Source organism: Fundulus heteroclitus, unplaced genomic scaffold, assembly GCF_011125445.2.
Source record: "Fundulus heteroclitus isolate FHET01 unplaced genomic scaffold, MU-UCD_Fhet_4.1 scaffold_53, whole genome shotgun sequence".
Lineage (NCBI taxonomy): Eukaryota > Metazoa > Chordata > Actinopteri > Cyprinodontiformes > Fundulidae > Fundulus > Fundulus heteroclitus.
Genome location: NW_023396956.1, coordinates 921,548 through 937,265, shown reverse-complemented (window position 1 = coordinate 937,265; position 15,718 = coordinate 921,548). Strand labels below are relative to the sequence as shown.

The 15,718-nt window shown below is 42.8% G+C and overlaps 1 protein-coding gene across 2 annotated transcripts in view; it reads right to left on the bottom strand.

The window, feature by feature from the left end:
* The window catches only part of mlphb (melanophilin b), a 38,189-nt gene extending 27,767 nt beyond the window's left edge, over positions 1-10,422 (bottom strand). The window contains exons 1-5 of one of the 2 annotated variants that reach the window (XM_036132699.1): positions 10,152-10,422; positions 9,970-10,066; positions 9,814-9,866; positions 7,461-7,562; positions 4,239-4,395 (exon numbers count right to left, since the gene is read on the bottom strand). In XM_036132699.1, the coding sequence (XP_035988592.1) occupies positions 4,239-4,363 (125 nt within the window). In that variant the 5' untranslated portion in view covers positions 4,364-4,395; positions 7,461-7,562; positions 9,814-9,866; positions 9,970-10,066; positions 10,152-10,422. Of the gene's footprint in view, positions 1-4,238; positions 4,396-7,460; positions 7,563-9,813; positions 9,867-9,969 lie in introns of both variants that reach the window. The other variant, XM_036132700.1, reaches the window with a different exon arrangement.
* Between the last annotated feature and the right edge of the window lie 5,296 nt (positions 10,423-15,718).

Sequence of the window (15,718 nt, the reverse complement as noted above, 5' to 3'; positions counted from 1 at the left end):
CTCTGAATTGTCTCTGTGCAGCATTTTGTCAGGCTGACTGTCAACTGCAGGTAAGATACTGAGTGCTCATAACTACACCATAAAACCCGGTGGAAAGCAAAGTAGCTTCAGCTTCTGGGAGTTTATTGTGGCTGTTTTCAGCATTAATGCTGAGCTTCACTAACATATCACAACTAAAGGAAGAAATAAGCTCAATTTTCCCAAATTGTTGAGTAATACCTTCGGAACACCCCAGAGATGCAGCTGAGAGTAAAACCAGACAAAGGCTTAAATCAGCGGCAGCAGGGCTTCCTCTCAGTTCTTCTGAAAGAACTTTCTGTCGGTTCTGGTGGCTCGCTGCTGTTTGTCCTGACGACCCCAAAGTGCTTTACATTCACTCATTCATTCAGGCGCTACGCCTCCGTCTGAACACCAGGCTGGAAGCGTCTCGACCAAGGACACGACTGAGAAGGCCAGAGTGGGGATTGAACCGGCAACCCACCGGTTACAGGACGAACTGCACCACTGGTATGTAGCTGTAGTTTAGTTTCTGTGATGCCGAAGTCTGAGTCGTCATCGCTGCATTGCCCCCCCCCCCCCCCATTAAAGCCTGTCTGCTGCACAAGTGGCACAGGCATCTAAACGTACGTCCAAATCTCGGTTTACTACTTTTCCAGCCGAACAAACAATCTTTACTCCACTGCAATATGGAGAGATTATATTGTGATTTGTTAGAGTTGAAACATTTCAAGGCAGGAGTGCAGAAATATGCAGTTTTCACTCCTCTACACAGTCCATCAATCGGCAGTAAAGTCCCTCTGAAGCCCAACTCTGTTTATCTTGAATCCTCTCATGTAGCCGTTGTGTGTAATAAATGACTTCATTGCTGTGAGGCAGAATGTTTTCTCCAGCAGCGTTTAAAGGAAACTGGTTCTGATTGTTGGAAAAGTTAAAGCCTCCCTCAGCGCTGAGATGCTGACTGCAGTGGAGGGAGAAAATTCAGATAACAAGTCCCAAATGTCAACGCTTGGGTGGAGCCTGAGAAAAATATTATAAAGTAGAAACAACTCCTGCTAGGATGAGAGGAGTCTTATTGTTTATTAAAGCCTTTTGTTTGGACCATACTGTTTAAATTAGAACCCATATCACTGGGATAAATGGGACATGTTTCAGTATTCCACAGACCTTTGCAGATACAGCTGCTTTTGTTTAAACTTTCTGGGATTTAAAAGTAATATTAGTCCTATCAAACTCCAAATCCCATAAATCTGGAGTGCAGGATTACCTTCTATGATTTCAGTGACATGTGTGCAGTGTAAGCGATGCCATCGTCGTCTCCCATTGGTGGCTGCAGTCACATGGGAGGCGACGCGTCCAGGACTCTAAGATCGTCTTTTACCCTCTGAATGTCAGAACAAAACTTTATATCCACATGATTTTAACGCTTTTTTCAGATTTCAGTAACGTTATTAACTGAACTGCATGCATTCTGCTAAATGTCGCGCTTCCTCAGCTCCTGACACATAGAGTACGTTCTCTGAATGAAAGCGTCACAATGCAAACAGATTCCAGGTATCTCCAGGTGCAGTTGGTGCTCAGATGGCCTTCTGTTGTTCTGCTGAACATTTGGACCCAAAGGTCAGCCAGAACCTTTTGCAGCCTCTATGTGTGGTTGACACGGTTTGTTAAGCAACAGGTGGGGGTCACCATTACGCCTTAAAGGGTTTGATAAAATGCCATGTTTCTTACACAAAGGTTGCGTTTTATTATCAAAACGCCTCCAGGATGGAGTGAAGATGTCTCTGGAGGCCAAAAGCAATCAACTCTCCATGAAAACAGCCCCGTCCTCAGCCCCCCCCCCCACAGCATGCTTCCTGCAGGAATCAGGCTCAGAGTCTGAGAGAAGCTCAGCAGGACTTTAACATTTATTTAAACTGACTTACTAACTTTAAGTTAAGCTAACTTATAACAAAGATCTAATTTGTTTTTAGAAGTAAAAACCACAGCAAACTTTTTATTTGTGAAATAAGGATGTTTAATTTGTTTTTCCTGAGCTTATTTCTTCTTCCTCTTGTTCCAAATGACAGCCATAAAGAGGAGAAAACTTAGTTAGGCGCTTCGGTATGTTCTCGGTTTCTGCTGATTAGAAGCAGCAGAGTTTCTGCTTAAGTGGCAGAGCTCAGGAATCTGAAACCAGCAGCCAGACGTTTGCTTTGGTCTCTGAGTGCTCCACACATCCACCTGCATATAAACCCAAACGGTCAAAGGTTGCTTTCTTTGCTCAGACACCGTCCAACCTGCAGCTTCTTGGGTTAAAATCATCATATTTCGTGTTTTTCTCATTTCTCCCTGTTAAACACGACACATCCATCGATATCGATCTGAGTTAAGATAGTTTTACTGTGCTGCACCGTTCTCAGAGGATTCCTATCAGAAAGGTTTATAAGAAAATGTTTGAGTTTTGCACCAAATCACTCTGAAGATGCTGCATGCAGGGATGTCTAAGGCCAGTCCTTGAAAGCTGCCATCCTGCAGCTTTTAGATGCATCCTTGTGCTGCAGAGCTGCATCAGACGGATGGCTGGTTACCTGGCTGCTGTAGCAGCGGTGGAGGTGTAGCATGCAGACACTCTGCAGCAGAGATCCTGATGCTGACCAGGCAGCAGTGAAGACTTAAATGTGAACGCTGATGGACTCAAACTACTTCCTCTTATCGCTGACAGATCCTGCATTAAAGCAGGTAGGCGTCGTTCTAACAGGTGGAACCATTGGCCTTCAGGTAAACGTGATAATTTAGGTGTTTTACTGTTTTCTCTCTGTCCTTAGACGCATAAATGTCTTTAAAAACTCACTGAGGACAGCAGAACCTGCTGTTCTGCTCCTGTAAGGTTTGACTGAAAGACCAAAGCCTGACTTCTTCTGTCCTGATGCTTTAAACTCTAAATGCTGTGAGATATTTAAGAAAGTAGATAAACAAAGAAGAACGGTGTGGCTGCTGTCGGTTTATTGGACAAGGGAAAGAAAAAGAATTTATCTCATTGTGTGAAGCAACATATTTGGCTTTGCACCGCTGAGGGGAGGACAGTTTTATATGGAAACCACATGAAAACTTGTACCTATTTAAAGAGCACAGCAGGAACCAGCATTCAGATGGAAAACAAATAACCAAAGCAGCGCCTTGGCGACGGCTGCCACCAAAATGGCCGACAGTGAAGAAGGACATTGTTGTGTTGTGACCTGGCTCGCTCTGCTGGCACGAGTCCTCCGTCTATTTTGGCAAGTGGAGCCTGGATGGAGGAAGGCTCAGTGGAAATATGTCAGAAGTAAAGACAATGCAGCTACACTGCAGAGCCCTGCTGTAGTATTCACACCCTGTGGTCATTTTTCACGTTTGTTTCCTCCCAACATGGAGGTAAAGTGGATCGTTAGAGAGTTTCCACCGATTCTATTCTAGAACCTGCCGACAACTTTGAAGATGGATTTTTTTATTTATCCAGAAGCAAACAACAAAAAGAACAAAAAAAAAAAAATGTTCTCCCCCCCTACGGTCAGATCCCATGCAGACTGACTCCGGTTCTGCTCCAGAACCTTTCTGCATTCAGTGTCCATATAACATGAAATATTCCCTGCATTAATAAAGCTTCTTGCATGTATGAATCAAGCAGAGCAGAAAGACAATAACTCTTGTTGCCACATTGCCAGACAGGACGCTATTAAGAAAAAAGGAAAGTGGAACAGAATACATCATCATAGACCTGTGGAAGTAAAAAGTCAGAGCAACTGACTGTTGTTCTGGTTGTAAGCATCAGGTGTTTTTATTACTTATTGTTCCTTTTATATTGTTCCATGCTCACATTTATGAGGTCAGACGCTGATGTTGGATGAGAAAGTCTGGCTCTCTGTCTCTAATTCATCCCAAAGGTGTTCTGTTGGGATGAAGTCAGGCCTCTGTGAGGTTCTTCCCCGTTAAACTCGCTTATCCATGTCTTCAAAGATCTTACATTGGTTCTGGTGTGCAGTCAAACTAAAGTAGGGTTCAGAATCAGAGCCCCAACTTGTCCAGAATTTCCTGGAGTGATTCTTTGACTGGAGACCTACTCCTGATGATCAGGCCTAATCCTCCCTCCACCAAACTTTACAAAGAGTGATCTGTCTGAGGAACCTTCCTGTGAACTCTGTGATGTCAGCCAACCGTCCATCACCATTATCAGGGCATCTACTAAAAACTAATGAATATATGAAATAATGTGTTCAAGTTACCCAAGCCGGTCTTCCTCCTTCCTCCTCAGGTCAAAGTCTCTCTGGACGACTTCCCAAACATGTTTGGCCTCCTCGTCTGACAGTTTGGACAAATCCAGCTTCCTCCCCATTTCAGTGGCGGGCATGATGAGGAAACAAGATGGCTGCTGGACGTCACCTGGCAAACAGAGGACAAGGTAACAAAGTGTTTTACATATATATATATATATATTAGGGCTGGGCAACGATTAAAATATTTAATCGCGATTAATCGCACTGATTAATCGCGATTAATCGCGATTAATCGCATTGTATTTACAAACTCCAAGAATGAATTCAAAAGTAGTGTAAAGAGCACTTTTATTTTAATGTTCTGCTGCCATATGAACAAAAGTGTTGTAACATTTGTAGCACTTATCAGTAACACATATTTAGTGTAAAGCTCAACTTAAACATGTAAAACAAAAAATAGCAATAATAATAAATTAAAGCTTATTGCCACTGACAGGGAATTCTCTTTATGGGGAAAAAATCTACCAAAAACAGGCAATTTCTGAGGTAACAGCAGGGCGCAGCATTACCATTTTATGTTCAATACCAAAGTTTAACTTGGCAGTGGTTCCAACTAACTTGTTTCTGTCATATTCCATGCTGGAAGAACTTTAAACTGAAATGCTTGCTAACTCCATATGCTTGCGTTTATTTGACGTTGACACGCGGTTTTTTGTTGTTGCTTTATCGCGCGCATATAGTGAATGGCAGGGAAAAACAGGCAAAAACACATGGATACTTTGAAACGAGAAGCGACTTCACCGACGGCGTCTAAGCAGACCCCCCCGCTCCGCTCCGCACAAAACTTGTTCCGGCCGCCAACTCACCGCCTCGCCTCGCCTAAGCTCGCTCGCGGTACCTGCGGGAAACACCGCCTTCCGCATGTCAGCTGTGTTTTTTTCCGGCCAGCACCTTTCTTCCTCTTTGAATCTGAGGCTGGGCTGACAGCGAGGTTATTGGCGCATTATCGCCACCTACTGTTCTGATTCAAACCCCTACACCGCAGCAACAGACCTTCACAAAATAAAAGCATGTGACCAACATGCGTTAATGCGCGTTAAAGAAAATATCGCCGTTAATAGTCTAATGAGTTAACGCGAAATTAACGCGTTAACTTGCCCAGCCCTAATATATATATATATATATATATATATATATATATATATATATATATATATATATATATATATATATATATATATATATATAAACAGCTGCTCGTTTTTATTGGAAATATTTCACATAGACTCTTTGATTTGGGAAACATTCCTAAACTTCTGCAGATTCCTGAGTACCAGTTATCCAGATGTTTGACCTCTTTGCTGAGGTCTGTAGAAAACCCAATCTGGCCCCTGAGATGAAGGGAAACCCAGATTTACAGTAGCTAACAGGAACCATCGCAGCTCAAACCCACCCAGAGCTGGAGAGTGTCCAGCGTGAAGCCGGATGAACATCTCAGAGATTTCTGACCTTTTTAAAACCGGACACCTTCAGGCTGGACTGAAATCTGTCGCTGCCCAGAAGGTCAACCAGTTTATAAATCTACTGGTTCTGCCGGTGAGAGCGGTTAAATAATGATTGTACCTGGTCCAGGTGCAATTATTAATTATTAATGGGGTGTATGTATATATTTGATCATGTGTGGACGCTGCTGATAGGTTAGTACCTTATGTTTGACTTTAAATTCTTAACAGCTGCCAAAGGGGAAAGAAGGAGGACTTGATCACAGTGTTGACATCTGAGTCAAGTTTTAGGCTCAGATCCATTTTTGGATTTTTCATGATGGGCCAACGAGTAAAATTAAAAAAAGGGATACAGCTGGAGACACTGGATTTAAAAAGCATTACCTCAATTTAGTTTTCATCAAATTTAAGGTGGCGTCCATCCCATAATGTTACCGAGACGATCAAAGAAACGCTGAACAGAAGCGTTACGTTTCAGAGGAAATAAACTTGGCAGTCATCAGCATAGAAGTTAAATTTCATGCAAGGTTTTCTAAAAATGGGCCCATGTTGTAGCAGATAAAGACAGAACAGTAGAGGGCAAAGAATGGAGCCTTGAGCCCCCCGACACACAGACTCCTTTCATGGAAGCGAGGACCTAAAGCCTGATGAGCCGCCCACTGCTCCAGTCTGGAGGTGGAAACGATACGATCCACTGTGTCTAACGTGGCTGTGACATCTAAAAGCACATTTCCCAGAATCTTAGCTAAAAATATGCCATTAAAACCACTTAAAAGAGCCGATTCAGAAAGTTAACAACCTTGTCTAAGAAGCAATTTAAAAAAGTATCATGAAGTTCTCTGGGAGCCTAGAACAGGTTCAAAGTCACAACTCACTGTACAACACAAGTTACAATGAAAATAAGTTATAGATGTTATAAAAACAAGGATAAAAGGCACAATAAAATTATATTATAAAGCCCGGTGAAACAAAACAGTTTTCAGTTGTTTTTTTATCAGCGTTCAGTTAGCAAAGCTGCAGGGATCACCTGTTCCACATATTAGGGCCACAGACTGGAAGACCCTGTCCTCCTGGTTTTTAGCCTTTAATGAGGAACAACCAGGAGGTTCTGGTTCTGGGACTGAAGGTTAAAAGCCGATACATATAATCACGAGCTTTGCCTGAGGGTGAGAGCAAATGCTTTAAACTCAACTCTAAAATCCACAGTATGGACCGCGAGGAGATGAGAGTTTTTACTAAATACTAAGAAGTCTGGCTGCTGCGTTCTGAACGCAGGTGACTAGAAACAATTATCTGGGTGTCCATCTTATTTTTGTTTAAGACCAGAAAATGCATGATGTTGGACAGTCTATCCATTTGGTGCAGCTTAAAAGATACAACTGGATGTCATCGGCATAGATGTGAATGGAGACGTCAGAAAAAAGACCAAATAATGCCGGCTAATGGAAGAAAGTAAAAAGAGACCAAGGGCCTCATCTGGGCTTTCAGCGCCAGGTTTTAATTGGGTCAGAATTCAGAATGTTATGGCAGACAAAATTTTAACATAGGAAAGCTCCTCAGGATGAGGGCTGCAAATCTAAATGCATCAGCAGAGCTACAGAAACCACAAGGTGCAAATGTTCAGAGGCGTCCAAGAAATCTAAGAAGTCCTTCACCAGAGGCGCCCAGAGCAACATACATAGTTTAATCCACAACAATTAAAAAAGCTCACATTTAGATGTAATTTCACCTGAGGAATCAGAAAAATCCAAGAGAAAATCTTTGGTGACCGGTGGATCACAGCACAGCGGAGGAAGGAAGGAAGCTCAATAAGGCTTTATCAGGTTTAAAGCTGGAGAAAACAGACGGAAACATCAGCTGCTTACAGAAAAAACTTGATTTATGATCGTTAAACTCCCTCAGAGAACCAACAACCCCGGGGTCTATAAGTATGAGCAGCAGTAATAACTCCCCAGAAACACTGGACCTGTCTGACCAGATGATGGGAGCTGGGTGGCAGAAGAACCTGAGGTCTGTTGTTATAAGAATTATTATTCTGAAGTCACTATGGCCTCACACCACTCGGACAGAGGAGGCCTGGAGACCTGATGTCTGTGTATAAGATCCACTGTTTGCCCAGTGCAAGGCTGAATGCTGCGTACACTGCAAAAACTGAACTAAAATAAGTAAAATGTTCTTAAAGTTAGTGTATTTGTCCTTGATTTGAGCAGGTAAATAAGATATTTTGCCAATGGAATCAGATTTTTGCACTTAAAATGGGAACAATTCATCTCCATCATCTTATTTCAAGTGCAGGATATCTAATTATCTTATATTAGGGGTTAAAATTCTCATTCCATTGGCAGATAATCTTATTTACCTGCTCAAATCAAGGACAAAAACACTAGCTTTAAGAACATTTTACTTATTTTTAGATCCATTTTTGCAGTGTAGAATGATTATTGTCTATGATAGACTGTCTTTGTTATGTCTCAAGCCAAGGCCACTGTGCAGTATTAGGGGAAGCCGGAAAGCGAGACAGACGCAGACTGCAGCGGGACCGTGGGGTGCGATTACTTTCCATCTATGTGAATCTCTGCTGTTTCTCAATAAAAGTGCTGAAACTATATCACCGTCTCCTCATTTAGTAAAGATGGCAACTCAGTTACTATTGTTTAGAATTCCATCTACAGTTTCCGTAACATCTGTTCAAGATGCCACAAATTCCCAAGGTTAGCATCTCAGCAGCGCAGGAGTGGAGGAGGATGGACCTGATCCGACTCAGCAACCAATACCAGCCAGGAACCAGTGGGTTCCAGGCGAGAAACGGATCCAAACTGGGTCAGGTAGATTCTCGTAGACCAGACCGACCCTCAGCCTGCCTAGCTGGGCTCACTGCCGTCTGAGACGTCTTCTCCAGCTAGGTGGGTTTGGTGTCCAGCGAAGGAACTGCAGCCAGGAGCCGGCTGGAGAACCGGCTCTCTTTGCTTATGTAGAAATGTTTCAGTAGACAGACGGAGCTCCAGATGGAGCTCCTGTAATCAGTTCACATCTGGAAAAATGCACAGAACCAGCAGCAGAAGAACCGATCAGAACAGAGTAGGAAGCTACAGCAGAACACTGATGATCTGGGCCACAGGACCGTGGTGGTCACCGGGCCGATCATCAGCTCCTCTGGACACCAGGCGGATCCAGAGTCACATGTGAGTCCATCTGTCCAACAGAAAAAGCTTGGACCAAACTGGGCCTTCATCAGAACCTTGATCCACAGCCACTGCTGAGGAGTCCTGCTGCTGAAGGAGGTTCCACCAGCTGCTGGATCACGGTTGGTTTTTCATGAGCTGCCTCTGATGTTTGTCTGATAAATGATGAGAATCAGCCAGAAAAGCTTTCAGTAGCTGTTTCTGTCCTGACCTGAACCTCAGCCTGAAACAAGCTGGGCCGTCTTTGGTTCTGTGTTACTCTGACGGCACAGTGGGGTCGTGTCTGGACTCAAATCTCTGTCCTGTGATCTCTCAGCAGTTTGGCACGGTGCAGCCGTCACATTGCAGGAGGATTTTAATCAAGTCTCCGTTAAATCGAGCCCAGCCAAAAGAATTCACGTGGTCCAGTTTTACAATCTTCACAGGATGAGGTAATCCCTCCTCTTCCTCTGACTAACGGCGCTCTGGCATGTTCCCATAATTGTCTTGTTTTCCACCAGTTCAATTAAAATCTCCAATCTCTGCCCTCTTCTAGTCTAATATCAGGGAGTCTGACTCTCAGCGGAGGATTCTGATTTAAAACAAGGAGCGTCCTGCTTCCTTCTCACAGGTGAAGCAGCGCCGTGGACACCAGCTCTGCAGGTGTTTGCTCAGTGGGTGGGAACAGCTTGGCATCTTATCTGTGGGGAACAAAGTCTCCATTTGTGTATTTTCTGCTCAGTAAACCTTGATAACTGCGGTTTTAGTTGGTACTGTTACTCTCAGACTCTCAGAGCTGAAATACTCCAACCCAGAACAACTCCCATCACCAGCCCTGCTCCTCTACTGAGCGTTAAAGAACAGGCTAAACAAATGTTTATTATTTTTGTATGAAGCAGTGTGTGTGCTGCAGGTTTTAACCTTCTAGAAGAGTAACTCCTTGTTTCGTAGCACCGTGTGAGTAACTCAGCTCTCTGTTGATAAAGCAGGTGCAGAAACACACAGACTGGAGGTAAATGAGCATCCTGACCTTTATGGAGCCACAACATGCAGAGGACGGCGGTAGACTGCACTCACCTGGACCGGGTCGCCTGCAGAATGGACTTCCTCCTGACGCAGACTGGGCTGACTGCAGGGCAAAGCAGGGAGACGGCAGAAATACTAATCACATGTCCTGTTGACCAGGAGGAGAAAAAACTGAACTCCTCTCCGCCTCCCTTCTCCGTCTGATCTCCTGAAGGTCAGTCTGTGTGTCTCACCTGACCACATCAATGAGATTTATTTAATACGTAGGAAGTGTTATCTCAGCAAAGTCCCTGATTGGCTGATGATCCCTGATGGAAGCAGCCGTCCTTCAGGCTGCTCGGACCGTCTGGTCCCGGGTCGGCGCTGGGTCTGGTGGATTTAAATCCACAGTCACATGTTTCTGACTGAAGCTGGTAGCAGGAGCTGTTGACTGGTGCCTCTTTATTAGGAGCGGACACGCTGCGTTTAATCAGGAATCCTCTGAGGATGGCTGTAAGGAGCTGAATGTCTGCAGGATGGTGTCATTAGGAACTTTTTACTGAAGCTCATTCATTCATTTTGTTCCTGCTTGAGTTGATTCTACTGAAGGATTTAGCAGAATAAAACTGATATTTAGGTAAAAACAAGAGAGAAAGTGGATCAAAGTGAAACAAAGGATATAAAATCCATCCTGGGATGAAAACACACATCTGTACATTCAAAAGGTTCCTTTACATGAGTTAAACGACAGATTCATTCTGACCATCCATCAGCAGGATATTCACCAAATGCCAGAACTCTTCAGCCAGAGCAGAAATCCATCAGCGTCTCCATGATCAGAGTCTGAATAGAGCAGTCAGTGAGGAAGGAGGCAGGAAAGGAGCCTGGATGCTTCCTCTCATGGCTCCTTTAGCATAAGAACCTCATGATGTCCCTTACTGGCGCTAAGAACCCTCAAGGTATCCCACAATCCTTTGCATGACATGACTTGACAGCACAGCTCCTCACAGAAACCAACTAAAACCTCCGTAGAGCAGAGATGTCTCTGACTCCATCCTCCATGTTTCCGTCACTAATGACGTCAGAGTTAAAGTCTGGAATCAGTTCAGCAGCTGAAGCTCCTTTCCTCCCTGATGGAGTTCTGCTGACCCAGGAAAGGTCAGGAGATAGGAGGTAGGAGCTAGGAGGTAGGAGGTAGGAGGTAGGAGCTGTTATTAAGGGTATTCAGAAGGAGCCTAGGTTTCCCTGCCCCATTCCTTGTCTTTTGTATGTTTTCTTTATTTCATTAACCTCACAAGACAGTTTAATGAAGCAGCCAAAAGCTGAGGACGTGGCTGAGAAATGTCCAGCTGACGACAAACAAGCCACGGTGCACTTCACTGGGCCAAGACAGATGAAATGAATAAAAAAAGAGCAGAAAGCTGCAGTTTGTTAATTTCTTACTGAGATTTATTTCTCCTCAGTTTCAGAAACAGGAGGATCAGCTTCCTGCTCTTCTGCACCGCTCCATGTTTTCCAAAAGGTTGATTTCAACCATGTGACCCGTCCAGCAATCCAATTTTCTTGTTTGCTCAACTTCAGGCCTTTTACTGCAGCTTATATAACCCAAACAGGGTCTCTAAAGGGAAAGCTGCTCATCTTTTCTTCTTTCTAACTTTATTACTTCCATGTGCATGAATTTATAGAGCCACAGATTGCTGTCATGGTTCAAACAGCAGAGCTCACTTCTCAGGGCTGGAGAAAACTGAACCAGGATCAAGGCAACGTCAGCAGGAATCCGGTTGGTGGCAGCTGAAACTGGGTCGGTGGAACCAGGTACGGGCGTTCCATCTGCAGAACATGTGCAGGAAGTAAAGCAGGTTCCTTCAAACAGAACATCAGGAGTTGTTTCCTGCAGGATGGAGAACAGCTGCATGTGAATCATGACAAAGTTACAATAATCTGGTTAGCGCTTACAGACTAAAACTGCTTAGTTTTAGTCTGCTTAGTTTTGACTCGCTGTGGACGACTGGACTACAGCAGAACCGGGCTCGGGTTCTGCTAGCAGGCGGCTGCCCCCCCCACAGAGGTTCTGCTGGATCTCAAGGTTAGGCTGGCCGCTCAGGACAACCTTTGGTTCTGGAAGCTGGTCTTCTGGTCTCACACATTTCAAGGCGTTTCCTCCTCAGCAGACGGTACCATGACCCCCTGCTGGGATGTGATTAATGGGCCCGGCTGTGTAGCGTGGAAACTGGAGCATTATCATCACGCTGTGCTTCAAGTTGCTAATGGTTGAAATAACAGCAACAATCATGCAGGAGCTCCTGTATTTTAATTTGCAGTAAGAATTATTTTAAAATAAGAAGAGCCCCAGAATTAGTCAAGAGGAGCAGCCTGTTAATTTCAGGAGGGACTGTGGCTGGGAGTAGCCGTCCTGCAGTCTGAAAGTTGCAGGTTAGATATAATTTACACACGTTGATGCAGTATCTCTATATTAGTATATGCACATGGAAAGACAAGAAAAATGTATAAATTCAGTCTGTAATATTTTACTGTTATCTAAAGGGACCTAGTCTACGGCACCAGCTCAGTCTGGTTACATATAAACGTTTTTTTACTAAATTATCACACTCTGTTGGCTTATTATGTCTTATTTCTGTTTTACACTTTGTTCTTTGTATATATTTACCATAAGAAGAGCATGAGACGGCAGGCACGATGTTATACGTGTACGGCATGAGTAAAAACGAGGAGAACCAACGGAGCTGAGAACAGATGCCGTGAGATTAATAACAACTGAGGAAATTTAGTGGCAGGAAATTACAAATAACAGGAAAAATAAGTAAACTTCTCCATACACATGTTGTGCAATTAGACAAGTTTTTAAGTTATTTAATGTTTAATAAATAACTCTCTGTCTGTTAGCCCTAACAGCTGATATCAGGACAATAGTTGAAAGGAATCATTTGAACTCTGGTGATCTTTTAACAGCAAACTCTGCACACAGATAGAATAAAGGAGTGACAACTTCAAGTGCAAGAATTTATTAGCAGAAATAAAATGAACATCCAGAGAACATCAGTATATAATACTGTTTATCTGAATTAACACTATATTTCAATCAACAAATGCTCTTTACTAGGCTAGTGAAGCTTAACTAAAACTACCAAGCAAAATTAAGATAAAAAGAAGGATTTATGTAGAAAGAAAGAAAGAAACCAAAAGTCAAATAAAATAATTGAAAACCATCATCAGAATAATTCAGTGAATCCTGGTTCACTGCAGATCTAAGTTAGAGAACCAAAGTTCATCTTAAATTAGGTTAAATTAGCTTAACTAATTCAGAACAACATTTGGTATGTTTCAACCCATTCACAATGCAAATCATGAGTTAATCAAATCATTATTATATAATTTTATTAATGCAATTATTCCTCCGGGAAGCTAGGGGCGCTGTAGCGATCGGTCGCTTGATAGGTTAATCCTAAAGTTATACAAACACCATTAAATCAACATTAATGCGGTAATAACGCTCATAGCATTATAACGATGGTGAAGTGAAACAAAAACAACAACAACCGAGGTTCATGTTAAAGTTTAAATTAGCTTAATTGATTTATAACAACTTTTAACATCTGGTCAACTCATTCCCAATGCAACTGAGACTATGATAAAACATTACTTGAGGAAATAACATTTTAAAGAATGATTTGTTAAATAAAAATCAATAACCCTTAAGACACTTGATTTTAAATAAATGTTATTATTTCTCCAGAAACAGTTGAGATGTGAATTGTTAACTTGAGGATGTAGCTGTTAGCATGATAAACTTCTCTAAGTTACACTAAATACCCTTAAATGGGCATTAATGTTCCCTATTCATGCTGGACTAACGCTGGTAGCACTATCTGACGACGGCGGAGGGAGACGAAAACACGCATTACGTTTAAACAAACCGTAGTTATGTTTAACTTGTTAGTAGCAAGGCTGTTAAGGAGGCTAACGGTGGTGGTCGGCTGTTCCAATGTCTGATTTTACAGAAAGATTAAAAAAAGAGCGATGGAAACTTTATAGAGTTTCACTTAGACATCCTTCTGTGGAGCAGTTCCTCAGAGAGTTCCTGCAGTCTCCTATCACTGATGGCTTCAGCCTACAGTCTTACATTTATCTTCCTCTTGGCTGATCTCCAACACACAGAAACCCCCAAAATCTAAACAGAGTCTATTTAAGATACACAGAACTGAATGTGAACCCTCAGCCTCATGGGAAGACACATGATGTCTCATCTCCAGGCGTCCACACAGCTATCAGACAAAGACCATAACAACGCCGAGCTTCCAGCAGTCTGCAGGAATCCAGGCCATAAACGTAGAGTTGTAAACAGGTTTTACCGTTGGGTTGAATTTTAATGGAATCTGTTTTACAGGATGAAGATGGCACTCAAAGAGCAAATAATTCTAAATAATTGCTGCTGACATGAGTATGTAATGAGTGGTCATAAACTGAATAAAAAACCTTTTTCCTTATTAATATTTTGGAAACCTCGGCTTTTCTGCATCTCCTTTATGGCTGGTCCAAAAAAACTGAGGACTGCAACATTTTATGGATATTTAAATGAAGAACAAGAAGGTGTGCAGGCAGACTTGTGCAGGACCTGCTGCCGGACCTTCCCAGTGTAGTCAGCATTAATTATCCATGTTGGATCACGCCCTGCACAAACACAGTCCTGCACACATCATATATTTGCTTAAATCTCGCCCTGTTCTCAAAGCCTAATTATGTCTCATTCAGAATTCCTCAGTCAGAAGTCATGACTCCTCACATCCTCTTCTAAAAGATTGATATCAAGAATGTGAATGGTACGGCCTGGTTGGTAGTGGACAACACGGCAAACCGTTGGCAGCTGGCTGGATGCTGGGAGTTGCTGTGGCTTGAGGTTTGCTCCAGGAAATGCTTTTCCCTTAATCCCTGCAGCACATTCAAGCACTTCTGGGAGAATATTGTGATCCACAGGATCAAATGCACCACTGAGCTCTAAATAAATATATAAATATCAAAAGTGCAAAGTTGTTTAAAGGGGATATGTCATGCAAAATCAACTTTAGCCTTTAAATACATGCTGTTGTGTACTTGAAGTCTCAGAGAGCAGAACAGCTGAATGTAGTCAAGAGCTGTGGAGATATCTCTATGTCCCGGTTTTTGATTATGTTTTTTGAACAATCACATCACAATATTTGCTGCAAAGCTGCTAAATTAAGTCATGGAATTCCAGCTCACCAGTCTCATGAATCTGCCTTTTTATTTCTCGGAGCCATTTCGTAGTCCAAGCTGAAGGGTGACGAAGCTACACGTGGGTCAGTGAAGCCGTTTGGTCCTCCAGCAGACTGCAAAAATGGCCGAACAGGGTGGAGCTGAATGTTCTGCCGCCTGGAGGGGGCGGGGTCTGAAGTTCCTCCTTTAGATTTAAAGAGACAGCACCAAAACAAGTTTTTCTCGGACACGCCTCAGAACAGGGATAAAAGGGGGCTGTGGGGCAACATTGGTCAGGAATTCAGACCAAAGCACTTTTTATAGACCACAATTGAAGGATTCCAATGTGAAAAGGAAGAAGTTAAAGGAATTTAACTCAACTTATTCTCAAATGTCTGAATAGTTGAATGTAATAATACTTTCTTGACCAAGAGAGATAGCCAATTATTTCAACGATTTATTTACCGATAAAGTGGCTAAATCAAGACTAGACGTATCCACACACAATGTGCAAAATAACAACATTAACCAACTGGTGAAGGATAAAAATGTTTTTCAGTTGAAGAAATAAAGCAAGTAGAAGTGCAACTGC